This window comes from Cavia porcellus, unplaced genomic scaffold, assembly GCF_034190915.1.
Source record: "Cavia porcellus strain 051 isolate PalLab524CR breed Dunkin Hartley unplaced genomic scaffold, mCavPor4.1 scaffold_32, whole genome shotgun sequence".
NCBI classification, from domain to species: domain Eukaryota; kingdom Metazoa; phylum Chordata; class Mammalia; order Rodentia; family Caviidae; genus Cavia; species Cavia porcellus.
This window is the reverse complement of record NW_026947515.1, coordinates 22,473,596-22,484,636: the sequence shown is the minus strand read 5'-3', so window position 1 is coordinate 22,484,636 and position 11,041 is coordinate 22,473,596. Positions and strand designations below refer to the sequence as shown.

The 11,041-nt window shown below is 59.3% G+C and overlaps 1 protein-coding gene across 2 annotated transcripts; it reads right to left on the bottom strand.

Moving 5' to 3' along the window:
* Window positions 1-548: 548 nt before the first annotated feature.
* Cygb (cytoglobin) lies at window positions 549-9,860 on the bottom strand. 2 transcript variants are annotated; one of them, XM_003461443.5, is made up of 4 exons: window positions 9,553-9,860; window positions 4,316-4,547; window positions 3,917-4,080; window positions 549-1,709 (listed from the first exon to the last, which is right to left on the bottom strand). In XM_003461443.5, the coding sequence occupies exons 1-4, from the start codon at window positions 9,693-9,695 to the stop codon at window positions 1,676-1,678; spliced, it is 573 nt and encodes a 190-aa protein (XP_003461491.1). In that variant the 5' UTR covers window positions 9,696-9,860; the 3' UTR covers window positions 549-1,675. The 2 variants fall into 2 exon arrangements, with proteins under 2 accessions (XP_003461491.1, XP_063098410.1); XM_063242340.1 differs by lacking the exon at window positions 9,553-9,860 and adding an exon at window positions 4,956-6,158 and having other exon boundaries at window positions 3,943-4,080.
* Between the last annotated feature and the right edge of the window lie 1,181 nt (window positions 9,861-11,041).

The window sequence follows — 11,041 nt, the reverse complement described above, 5'->3', positions numbered from 1 at the left end:
GTTCAGGTCCAGGTTGAGGTTCCATCCTCACTCTCCAGTTACAGCACATGGACCAACAGGGCCGTGGGCCTGGACATCTCTCCCTGTCCTCCTCCTCCTTGTCTATTTCATGGTGAAGAGTTTTCTAGAACAAAATCTTTATCCTCTTCCCTTTTTTGAAGTTCTGGTGATTAAACTCAGGGTCTTTGCATTGAGCTACATCTCCAGCCCCCCTTTTTTTTTTTTTTTCTTTTGAGACAAGGCCAACCTGCTTCAGCCTCAGAAAACACTGAAATGATGAGAGTCCAGCACTATGCCTGTCTCCCGGACTGCGTCCGGGCAGAGCTCTCTTGGTGCTCACAAAACCAAGCTTCTGGCTTCCAGCCTTGTGCTCAGCATGAAACAGCGCCCCACGGCAGTGTAGAGAGGGGCTCATGAAGAGCTGAGGCTGAGACACGGGCCAGAGGGTGCCTTGAGGGCCTTTCAAGAAAAATGATGAACCCCAGGACTAAGGAAGGACACAGAGGCGGAGGCAGGTGGCAGGGACAGACGGAAGAGTGAGGCCCAGACACAGGAAGAATGGGTCTGTTTAATGACACAGATGGGTCTGGTTACAAACATCAGAAGCTACAAAAGGAGGACAGCAAGTACACGACGACAGTGTAAGGATGGACAGGAGGGGACGCAGGTACAGCAGTCGCAGCGGCAGAACACCCTCTGGGATGATGCGTGTGCCAAGGGGCACACAAGGGCGTGCGTGGCAAGGCCACTGCAGGTGGGTGGACAGGACCAACTGGCAACGGGGCGGCAGGGAGAGCCGGGGAGGCCCTGCCGCCCTCCACCCTGCATCCCCTGGGCTGTGCTGGGGGCAGCAGGCGGCTGGCAGCCCAGGTTTCCTTGCCGGGGTCTCTGCCACAGCTGGAACCTCTGGGCCCCTTGGCCTGCTCTAACCCTTGCCAATTCTAGACAAGTCAGTGAGTCAGATCCCGTGTGGGGGAGGGGGAGGCCCAAGTCCTTTATTCCCGGAAGTGGAAAGCGGGAATGTGGGGGAGCCAGACCGCTAGACCACCCCAACCCTGCACATCCAGGCTTGATTCTTTGTGCTGCCATAGACTCTACCTGTTCCAGGACATCCTGCCGAGAGTGTGACCAGGTCCCCCAGGCCTCACACGCAGGTGGGTGAGACTAAGGGTCCCAGACCTCAGACACACAGGATAGATATGTGTGTGTGTATATATATATATATGTATTTATATAGGTTGTATATAGAATATATCTGTAGAGTATATGATAGACACGTGTGCATGATACTCTAGATGGTGAGGTGTAGACCCGCATGCTGGGCGGCACAGTGAAACGGGGCTCATTCATTCCCGAGGGACTCACAGCCCTGTCCCTGCTCCCCGCCAGCCGCTCAGCTAGGTCCTTCTCTAACGGTGAGTAGAAAAGCTAAGAGTGGGCCCCGCTTGGCAAGGTGGAAGGGTCCCCGCCCACCCTGCTGCACTGGGCTCAGCATCCAGGCAGCCAGCGCCATCTCCTGGCAGCTCAGGGGAGTGCGGCGGAGGCCTCCTTCCGGGAAGATGAGTCGGGGTTCCTCCAGCTTCCTTGGCACCCAGAAATGAAGGGTCAAGGAGGATCTTCAGAACTCGGCCTTCTGCTCAAGGTGCTGCCAGGGAGGGGGATGCTGAGAGGGGTCCTACGGCCCTGAGGAGGGCAGCGTGCTGGGTGGGCTGTGGACGAGACAGGAGATGGAGAGGGAATAGGTTACACAGGTCAGGGAACCAGCGTGGGGAGCCCTGGGGACGGCAGGCAGGCACTTCCTGCAGCGACCCAGCATGGTGCAGTAGGACGTAGTCATTAGACCCCGGGCCTACTCTTCCCTGTGCCACCAACCTGCCAGTGTGAAGCTGGTGGTCCCGAGAACCCCAGATCTTTTTCTCTAAAGTGTGAATGTCTGCCTTGCCTGCCTACTGGAGGATGGAGATGGAAGTAAAACCCATTTCAGGAGATGCAAAGCGCCGCGCAAATCTGAGGTTTCTTCCTAGGCACTCCGAAGTGTGCTCTGTTCAGCCTGTCCAGACCTTCGCCAGCCCCTCTCAGCTCACTGACCATATCCCGCCCCGTCGCCCACACAGAGGCTCCCACGCCCTGGAGCAGAGACGGTTCAATAAACAGTGGTGTCTGGCCCACCACTGCCTCTCCAATAAGAGGAGCTGGATGGGGCCTCGCAGTCAGCTCTGAACTCCTCCCACCCTCTGCGCCGTGGGACCCAGAGTGCGTGGGGTCTGCAGGCCTGGGCACTTGCTTTCTCAGGGGGTCTACATCCCATTCCCCCGGGAGACCAGGGCTGAGTGGAGGGTGAAAAGGGACGGGGGTGGACACAATCCCTTGACGTGCTGGCTGGGGTCCTCCACATAGCCCATCTCCATCCGGTCCATGAGAGCAGGAGCAGACTAGGCGGTTTCTGTGTTTCCTAATATTTGGTGTTTGGCTCCATCTAAGTCCCTGGGGTCCAGCTGGGGCAGGAGAAGGGGGGCGCCTGCCATGTGTTTCTGATTCACTAAGGCCCAGCCGCCAGCTCTCTGCAGTCCCTCTAGGCCCCCATAAAAAAGCCCTTTTCTCGAAAAGCAGGAAGTCTTGTCTCCTGGCTGTAAACAAACCCATCTGGGGGCGGCAGAGGCTCCCGGGAGAGGAGTGGGAGGGAGCCCAGAGTCCCTCCCCTGTTCCCCACCCCCACCGCACTCCTCCTGGTCCCTCAGGGTAATGGCTTCCCGCTTAACCCCAGCTCTCCAGCTTGCCGGTACCCTCCAGTGGCAGGTAAAAATCTCCTGCTTGCGTCCTATCCGGTCCAGGGTCTGGGGCGGGGCAGGCCAGGGCCCAGCTGTGTACATCTGGAGTTAGCCTGTCAGCAGCCCCAAGCTCGGTTCAGCTCTCCTGGGGGCTGCGATGTAGGGGAGGATGCAGCAGGAGCTCCCTGCCTGCCCTGATCAGCAGCAGGAAGGCCAGCAGGTCTGGCCTACCCACCACCCTGGGACTACTTCCTCCTTCTCTTCTTCCTCCTCCTCCTCCTCCTCCTCCTCCTCCTCCTCCTCCTTCTCCTTCTCCTCCTCAGAGCCTGGCTTGCTGGAGAGGCTGGTGCAGAGCCTGGGGACAAATCACTGCCTGTTCCATGGGAAACTGCTGGGAATGTTTCTTTACAGCACGTGTCCAGAGCCACTGGCTGACCTCTGGCTTCCATTCCCACCTCCCTGTCTCTCTCCTTCCTCTTCCAGCCCTACTCCACCCTTCCATTCAGCTCCCACAGTCAGCCAGCTGCCCTCCCCAGGGCCCAGAGTGTTCCCAGCCGCCTGCCATGTCTGAGGCGAGCGCACCCCCACTTGGAGTCATTGAGGCTGGCCACCCTCCTTGAGCCCAGGACTGGGAGCTGGCCTCGAGGTCAGCCTGGAAGTAAACATCTCCTGGTGGTGTGCATGTGAATGCCACCCATGCAGGTCCTGCGTGGCCTGGGCATGTGTGTGTGTGCACACGTCCTTGTGACTCTCCTGGCTCTGGCCTTGTTGAGGCAGAGGGTGGTGGGAGCACTGGTCAGTGCTGGAAAACCAGGCCTATGTGGCTGGTGCTGGGGAGGAAGTGGCCGCAGCTGGCCTGGGCTGCCTTGGAGCCTCGGCAGCCGACTTTGCTGCTGTGGCATCTCTCTGCCTGGGTAGCGAAGGCCCAGAGTCCTGTGCTCCCTGGTCTAGGGAAGGGACAGACTCTGTCCCAGAGGACTTTGCCCTAGTTGGGTTGGCTGGTAGCAGGCCTGGGATCAGAGGGAGCTGTCTGTGTCCCACTGTGCCTTAGATGTGTCAGCCGCAGGGCCCCAGGAGAGACTGGAAGCCTAGGGGACAGCAGAGGACCTGGCTGGAGGCTGCCCAGCCCACCCTCACCCCCTCCTCACGTGGTGGTGTTGGGGACCTGCTGTACCCAGCCCACTTCCTTGTAGGCAGCGGTCACATGGCTGTAGATGAGCCCACGCAGCTTGGCCCAGGCTCTCTGTGTCTCTGCTGGGAAGTCACTGGCACACTCCTCAGCAATCACCTCCACAATGACCCCAGAGAGGATCTGCAGGGAAAGGGAAGAAACAGTAGTGAACGGCAGTGAACACCTGGAACCCCAACCCCTGTGGCCCCCCGGACCCACTTCTGCCCTGTGTAGGCCAAAGGGATGATTCCTAACCCTAGGGCCTGGCAGTGGTAGGAGCCCCGTGCCCTCAGGAGGGACCCAGCCCTTCCATCCTGCTGCCAGGTGCCCTCCTGGCAGAGTGGGCAGTGGGTGCTGGCGCTCCCCAGGGGCCTACCTTGAAGTACACAGGCTCCACCTTGTGCTTGAGGGCGTGGGCTTTGCCCACGAGAGCCAGCACAGAGGACACCTTGTCAAGGTCATGCAGGTTCTCCACCACGGTGTTGAGGGCCCCCATGACCCGGCAGGCATGCTTCCGCAGCTGGGGGCTTCGCTCCATCTCCAGGGGCTCCTCCATGTGTCTGAACTGGCTGAAGTACTGCTTGGCCGAGGGAAAGTTCACAAAAAACCTGGAGGGAGGGAGTGGAGGGTGCTGGGGCAGGGAGCTGCCCCTGTGGAGCCCCCGGCTGCACCAGGGATAATGGCCAGGGTGGGAATTAGAGAAGCAGGAGCTGTCCCAGGCCCAGTCACCGTTCTCCCTACAGTGGAGGCCTTCCTTCCAACGTGGACCTCCCATTGGTGGGTCCTGCCATGGCCAGGGCTGGCTCAGGCTGGCCGCCTCTTGCTGTAGGCCACTGCTTCCTCCCTTCCTTCCATCCTTTCCTCCCTCCCTCCTTCCCACCTTCTTTCTTTCCCCTTTCCTCCCTTTTTTGGTAATACTGGGTATCAAACCTAGGGAGTGCAGAGTTATACCCGCAGGCCCCTTTTTAAAAAAAATTTGAGATCATCTTGCTAAGTCACCCAGGCTGTGTTCAAACCTGTGATTCTCTGATAGCTGGATTACAAGTTTGTGCCACCGAGCCCAGCTCTTCCTGGATTCTTGTCTCCCTCCTAACCCTGACATGCTCTTCCGGGCCTGGTCCAGTCCCTGCTGACAAGGTCAGAGTCAGGGCTTTGGAATCAGGGATCAATTATTCTCCACTTTATTTTATTTTGTAAGAGACGGGGGCCTCCTTATGTTGCCTAGGCTGGCTTAGAATTCACAGGGTTCAAATAATCCTCCAAAGCAGCTGGGACTGTATCGACAGGTGTGTCACTACACCCAGCTTGTTATTCAACTTTCCTGAACCTCGGTTCCTTGTCCATAAAATGGATGTCATAGTCCCTACGTCATGGGTTGTTGTAAGGATGGAACAAGATGGTGCCTGTCCTTGCCACACTGTCCACAGGTCACACAGACTTGGTACCTGCCTGCCTTTATTATGACCATCACAGCTCACACCGTGAACAAAATCAACAGGCTAAGGTCACTCAGCCAGCGAGAAGACTCGAGACTCAGCCCCCTCCTCCTCTTCAGCCTCTTCTCTCTCCCTGCCCTGAGCCCCTGGCCAGCCTGATTGGCTGGTTTAGTTAAAAATAGCCAGCTTTTACCTACCTGGTGTGCTCCTGCGTTATCTCACATCTGTAAGTCTGTAAACCTCTGGAGCGGATCCCTGCCATCCCTAGCTCTCGCCCTCTCCTCTAGCCCTCTCGGAAAGTGTCATGCCCCCCCAGTACTGCTTTCATTCTGTCACTGCTGTGCTCAAAGCATCCATTGTCTACTGCACAAAAATCAAAACTCTTTAATCAGACTCTACAGACTCTTACAGACTGTCCCCTGGCCACTTGTGCAATGGCCACTTTGTGCCTGGTCCATAGCATCTTGTTCCAGCCCCACAGCGCCACTTCCCATGGGCGTCAGTCCTCAGGCTGGCTGCCTCCCATTCCCTGTGGTGGATGCCTTCCCAACAGACTGTCCCCCCTGAGTGCCCAGGATGGCCCACAGGCCTCCCGCTAGACTGTTAGTGCTACTCAAGTGGCCTTCCCTGCCCATTTGCAGTCTGTGGTGCTGGAACAAACAGACGAAGGCCAGGTCTCACATATCCTCTGACCATCGCCTGGCCCAGGGTCCTGCAGAGTGCAGAGCAATGATGACAAGTTTGTACCTCGTGGGGCAATGCCAGGCTCAATCAGAGCCTCACAACTCCCAAGTGTCTTGGACCTGTTGTCGCAGGTGCTTCCACCCCTTGCCAGGTCCCCTTTGTGGGCAGAGAGCTAACAGTTTGCCAAGCTAGCCCTTGGGCTGGGGCTTGAGTCTCAGATGTAACAGGGAGACTGATGCAGAAAGAGTACAGTCCATGGGGAGACTGAGACGGCCGCCCTTTGAGGCTCAGTGTGACCTTGGTCAAACTACCATGTGACCTTCCTGTCTGCAGAGACAGCAGTGCCCTGCCACCTGCTCCTCTGTAGACACACGGGTGAAGACAATTGAGGCAAACAGTTGAAAACACATCACTGTTTTCTGCAGAAACAGATGTAAAAACCCTACCTGGACCTAAATGAGACCTCAGACTTGGATGCTTCTATTTGCAAGGCACCACTCCCTCTCTCACTGTATTTCATTGCCACAAGCAGGTGCTCTGCCCACCTTTCTGCCAAGGAAATAGCCATCCGATGTGAGCTCACGATTTCCTGTAGTACCCTCCTGAAGTTGGCACTGTTTTTACCCCTAGCTCCTAGCCTAGGAATTGATTCCATGGTTGCCCAATAAAGCGAATGGCAGTACCAGACGCCGGCTCTAAAGGATCTCCAGAGTGTCTGGGGAGACTGCTGGGCGGGGGCCGCTGGGCAGGGACCCAGGTGAATCTCCTGCCTCCACGCCTGCCGGGGGCTTTGTGGTGGCCTTGAGGAATGAGGACCCTGCAGAGCCTCACCCCACACCAGGGGACCTCGGTGGCCTGGAGCTCTGCCCCTGCCTCCTAGCCCCTCTCCCTGCCTGTGTCCCTGGGTGTGGGCCTGAGCTGCCAGGAAAAGCCTCACAGCCAGTCTCGGGGAGTTTCTTGGCTGCAGAGGCAGCTGGGCTTCCAACAGCCGGAAATAGGCTCATCTGAGTGTGAGGGGGAAGGTGTGAGCATTACAACTGGGAGGCATGGTGGGTGTTCCCTCTTGGTCTCCTCTCTGGCAGTGGAAATGTGGGGTCTGTCTCAGACCCCAAGACAGCTCCTCCTCCGCCACCCCTGCCTTGTTAATTGCTGGGCCCCAGCCTCCTCCTTATCCCACAGACAGATAAGAGCAACTGTGCGTGTGTGTGCGTGTGCACATGTGTGTGTGACAATGATCAGAAAGTCAGTGTCCCAGGCTTTCACTGGATCCTGGGGGCCCTGATCCTGGGGATGTACAGGTTGCATGTGGGCAGATGCGGGCGTGTGTGTGTGTGTGTGTGTGTGTGTGTGTGTGTGTGTGTGTGACAAGTCTCATGGGCACAGGGTCTAGACTGGGACACTGGGGGCCCTGAGAAGCTGGTGGCTCTTGACCTTGCCCCCACCCCTACCCCACTGACCAGACCCTGGGTCTGGCATCAGCAGGAGGAAGCAAGGAGAAGGCCCACGGGCCTGGAAACCGGCAAAGAGTGGCTGACACAGCGCTGGCCCAGGTTGTCCAGGCAGGCTGTAGTCCACGCACGGCTGGGGACAGAGAAGTGTGGCCAGGGTATCAGCAGGCCATGTCTGAAGTGTATCTCTGGCTGTCTGAGATTAACGGTGGGCCTTTGAGCTGAGCCTATTGGTATATACCCTCACTCCCGGTGTCGCGGTGTCAGGAATGGGCACACACCCAGCAGGTGTAGAGAAAAAAAAGAAGGGGCTGGGGTGTAGCTCAGTGGTGAGTACTTGCTCAGCCTGCACAAAGCCCTGGGTGCCTTTGCCAGCACCAAAAAACACACACCAAAAACAGAGAGAAAAAGAAAAACCACGGCAAAAGTTAAGAGATCCAACAGCTCTGCCTTGGGGCTCAGCTGCTTCCCCTGCCCACCCCAAATTTCTGGGGGAGGTTCTTCACTGGTAATGAGAGAGGGGAGGAAGAGCAAGAGCAAGAGCGAGAGCCAGAGAGAGAGAGAGAGAGAGAGAATGGCATAGAGGACCTGGGGCTCAACAAGTCTCGAGAAAAATGTCCAGGGGCCTGTGACCCAGATCAGGCTGGCGCAGCCACGGGCTGACCCATGTCTGAGCACAGCTTGCAGGGATGCAGCCTGGCACATCTGCGGTCCCCCATTCCCCACTGTGTGCTCCTGTGGGTGCCTGCACGTGCCAGTCAGGCTCCAGTGCCTGGGACTTGAGGTTCTCAATCCCTTTCCTGGCTTCCCACCCCCTCAGCTGGGTTCCTGCCCTCAAGCTGCCCTTCCTCAGGAGCCCTCCTCTAACTCCTCCAAAGTGCTTCTTCCTCTTCTCCTCCCAAATCTCTTTCTAGGGTGGAATCCGGGACTACCACTGGAGCTGGTGGGTCCCAGGTGTGGGGGAGGCAGAAGGGAGTGAGGGAAGAGCGGGAGAGAGAAGCCAGAGACCCTCAGGGCTGGGAGACAGACAGACACGCACTGAAGGGTGTTCCTGCATGGCGGAAGTTTCTCCCACAGCAAGGCTCCCCTACTGTCCCAGATTCAACAGGCTCCTGCTGCCAGGGGCTGGGGCTGTTGGGAGGTCTTGTGGGTTCTCCATCTCCACCCTGGGCCCAGCATGAGTGGGAAGAGTCTAGATTTGATCTGCAGGTACAGTCAGTTTCTAGCATGTGGGGCTCAGGGTCATCAATTTGTAGGTGTGTGAGCGCCCAGGACAAGCATGGGCACAGTGTCGCTCCAGGTGGGGGACCTCAGCAGCACTGGTGCCTGGATGAACCCCCTGACACTGCATGTTCTCCTTGGCTGGGGTTCCATCAGGGCATGGACCTGCCCTCTTCTGCCCATCCCCAGCTTCTCTTCCCTCACTGGATTCAGCAGGGAGGATCTCCCAAGGGACTGCTTGCTTTTAGCTCACCTGTGCCTCACCTGGTGCTCCGTGTTGGGGTCCCCCTAAGGACACGCTGGCATAGCTGTGGAAGCTGAACTTCATCTGTTTACTCCTGACCTCCACTCTCAGCGCTGTTTTTCCCAGGAGCTGAGCTGGAGGGCAGGGTCTGCCCCTCAGCAAGCCCCCTCTTGGCGGACTGCGCCTCAGTTTCCCCCATCTCTAACACAGGGAGTCCCTCTGACCTTCTGATAAAACGTGAGAGTGTACAGTTTGGCAGGGTGTCTGGGGTCCTCAGGTCAGGGAGAGAGATCTGAGAAGCAAGGAGTTCCGAGGCCAGCGAGGAGGGGCAGTGACCGAGGTGCCCTCCTATGTGTCTGGCTCCCGGTTCCTGGGGAGCTCGATGCCCGGAGCCAGGGGAGGCTCAGCCTGGGCTTCGGTCACCCCAAGATGCCCCACGCTGCGCGCCCCCCGCAGGCACGGCGAGCCAAGGTAGCAGCGGAAGAGGTGGCGGCGCGGAGCTGGGACTGGCAGAGCCCGGGTCTGCACGGAGCCACGCCGCCCTCGGTGCCCTGGGCCCGGCACAGCCGGCGACACCTACCTCACCAGGATGGCCACCCCCACGTCCTCGCAGCTGGCGTACACCCGGGCCCACGTAGCCTGCACCGCCTTCCTCTCTGCCTCGGACAGCTCCTCGCTCCGCTCCCTGCGCTCAATCTCCATCTCGCCCGGCACTTTCTCCATGAGCAGCTCCAAGCCCGGCCCGGCCTCGCTCGGCGGCGGCAGGCACGGGGCGCAGGGCTCGGGGCGCCGGCTGCTTGCGCGGCGGGCGGGCGAGGGGTAGAGCCGGAGGGAGGGAGCGCGCGCCTGTGTGTGTGTGTGTGTGTGTGTGTGTGTGTGTGTGTGTGTGTGCGCGCGCGCGCGCGCGCGCGCGCAGGGTATATACGCGGGGAGCGGGGGGGGGGGGGGCGTGAGGGGAGGATGTGGTCTCTGGGAAAATGTTTAAAAAATAAATCCGCTCCAAACCCCCAGTTTTGTGTCGCGAGCGGATCCTGGCAAGGTGAAGCCTGGGCGAGGCAGGGGTGATCGACGAGGCTGGCGCTGGCCGGCGCAGCCACCCACCCACCCGCAAGGCCACCACGGTGCTCGCCGGGCGGGGCGAGGGGTAGGTGTGGCCGAAGTGCTGTGGGGTCTCGGGAGGATCCGGCAGTCACGCGGCGCTGGGCGGCGCGGGCGGCACAGGAGTGCGCTCTGGCGGGCGAGGGACCTGGGCGGCGTGTCCCGTGTCCCGGCCCGGCTGCGCGCGGTGTTCGGATGTGTGCTCAGAGGCACCCTTCACGCGACTGGGAACCCGCTGCTCAAAGTCAAACACGCTTGAGGGGGCGAACGCGAGCCGCACGGCGCGCAGACTGGGGCTCCTGGCTGGTCTCCTTCACTCGGAGTCTGCCGCCTCGGGCCAGGGCGCCACTCCCCATCCCAGGCTGTGGACCCCACTGGTCTGCCTGGCCGCTGTCCCAACCCAGAGGCCTGCGCCCCATTTCCTGACCAACAGCCCTGTCCCTCAGTGAGCCTTGGTGGCATGGAGGCAAGAAGTCGCAAGGGGCTAATGAGTGACATGGCCCACCCCAGCAGACTGGCCTGCATTCTGGACCTGGCGGGCAGAGCGAAGTCCCAAGGAGAGGCACAGAGTGTGGCACAGAGGCCTGAGGAAGACCCAGGCTCTGAGGCGGCACAGCCCTGCCAAGGTCCCAGCACCCGGGCAGAGGGGACGCATGCTTCATCCTTGTCTTGGTGGGCCGCAGGGAGGGTGAGCTAGGGCGGGGGCGGGGCGGCTGTGCTCCAGTGCCTATCCCCAGTCCCATCTCAGTCCCTCCTCGGACTCCCAGTGGAGTCCCAAGGCCACACCCGGCCTGCTCTTCAGCTTTGGTTTATGTCTTTATTTTTAAAATCCAGTTTCAAAGTTGAGTGCTAAAGGAAGCAGTGAGAACCCCAGCTGCTTAGGGTTGATTCCTGATGGGAGGGACCTCAAAAGGAAAGGGAAACTAACACCTTTTGTAGGTCCTGGAGGGGCGCAGGGAAGGGGGGTCCTT

Bases quoted from the DNA above. Each gene is read 5' to 3' on its own strand.
- Cygb (XM_003461443.5), bottom strand. From the start codon at position 9,695: ATGGAGAAAGTGCCGGGCGAGATGGAGATTGAGCGCAGGGAGCGGAGC. The intron at 4,548-9,552 runs GTAGGTGTCGCC...CCCTCCCTCCAG, and splicing joins GGGGTGGCCATCCTGGTGAG to GTTTTTTGTGAACTTTCCCT. The intron at 1,710-3,916 runs GTGAGGAGGGGG...TCTCGTCCACAG, and splicing joins CAGGTCCCCAACACCACCAC to CCCACCCAGCACGCTGCCCT.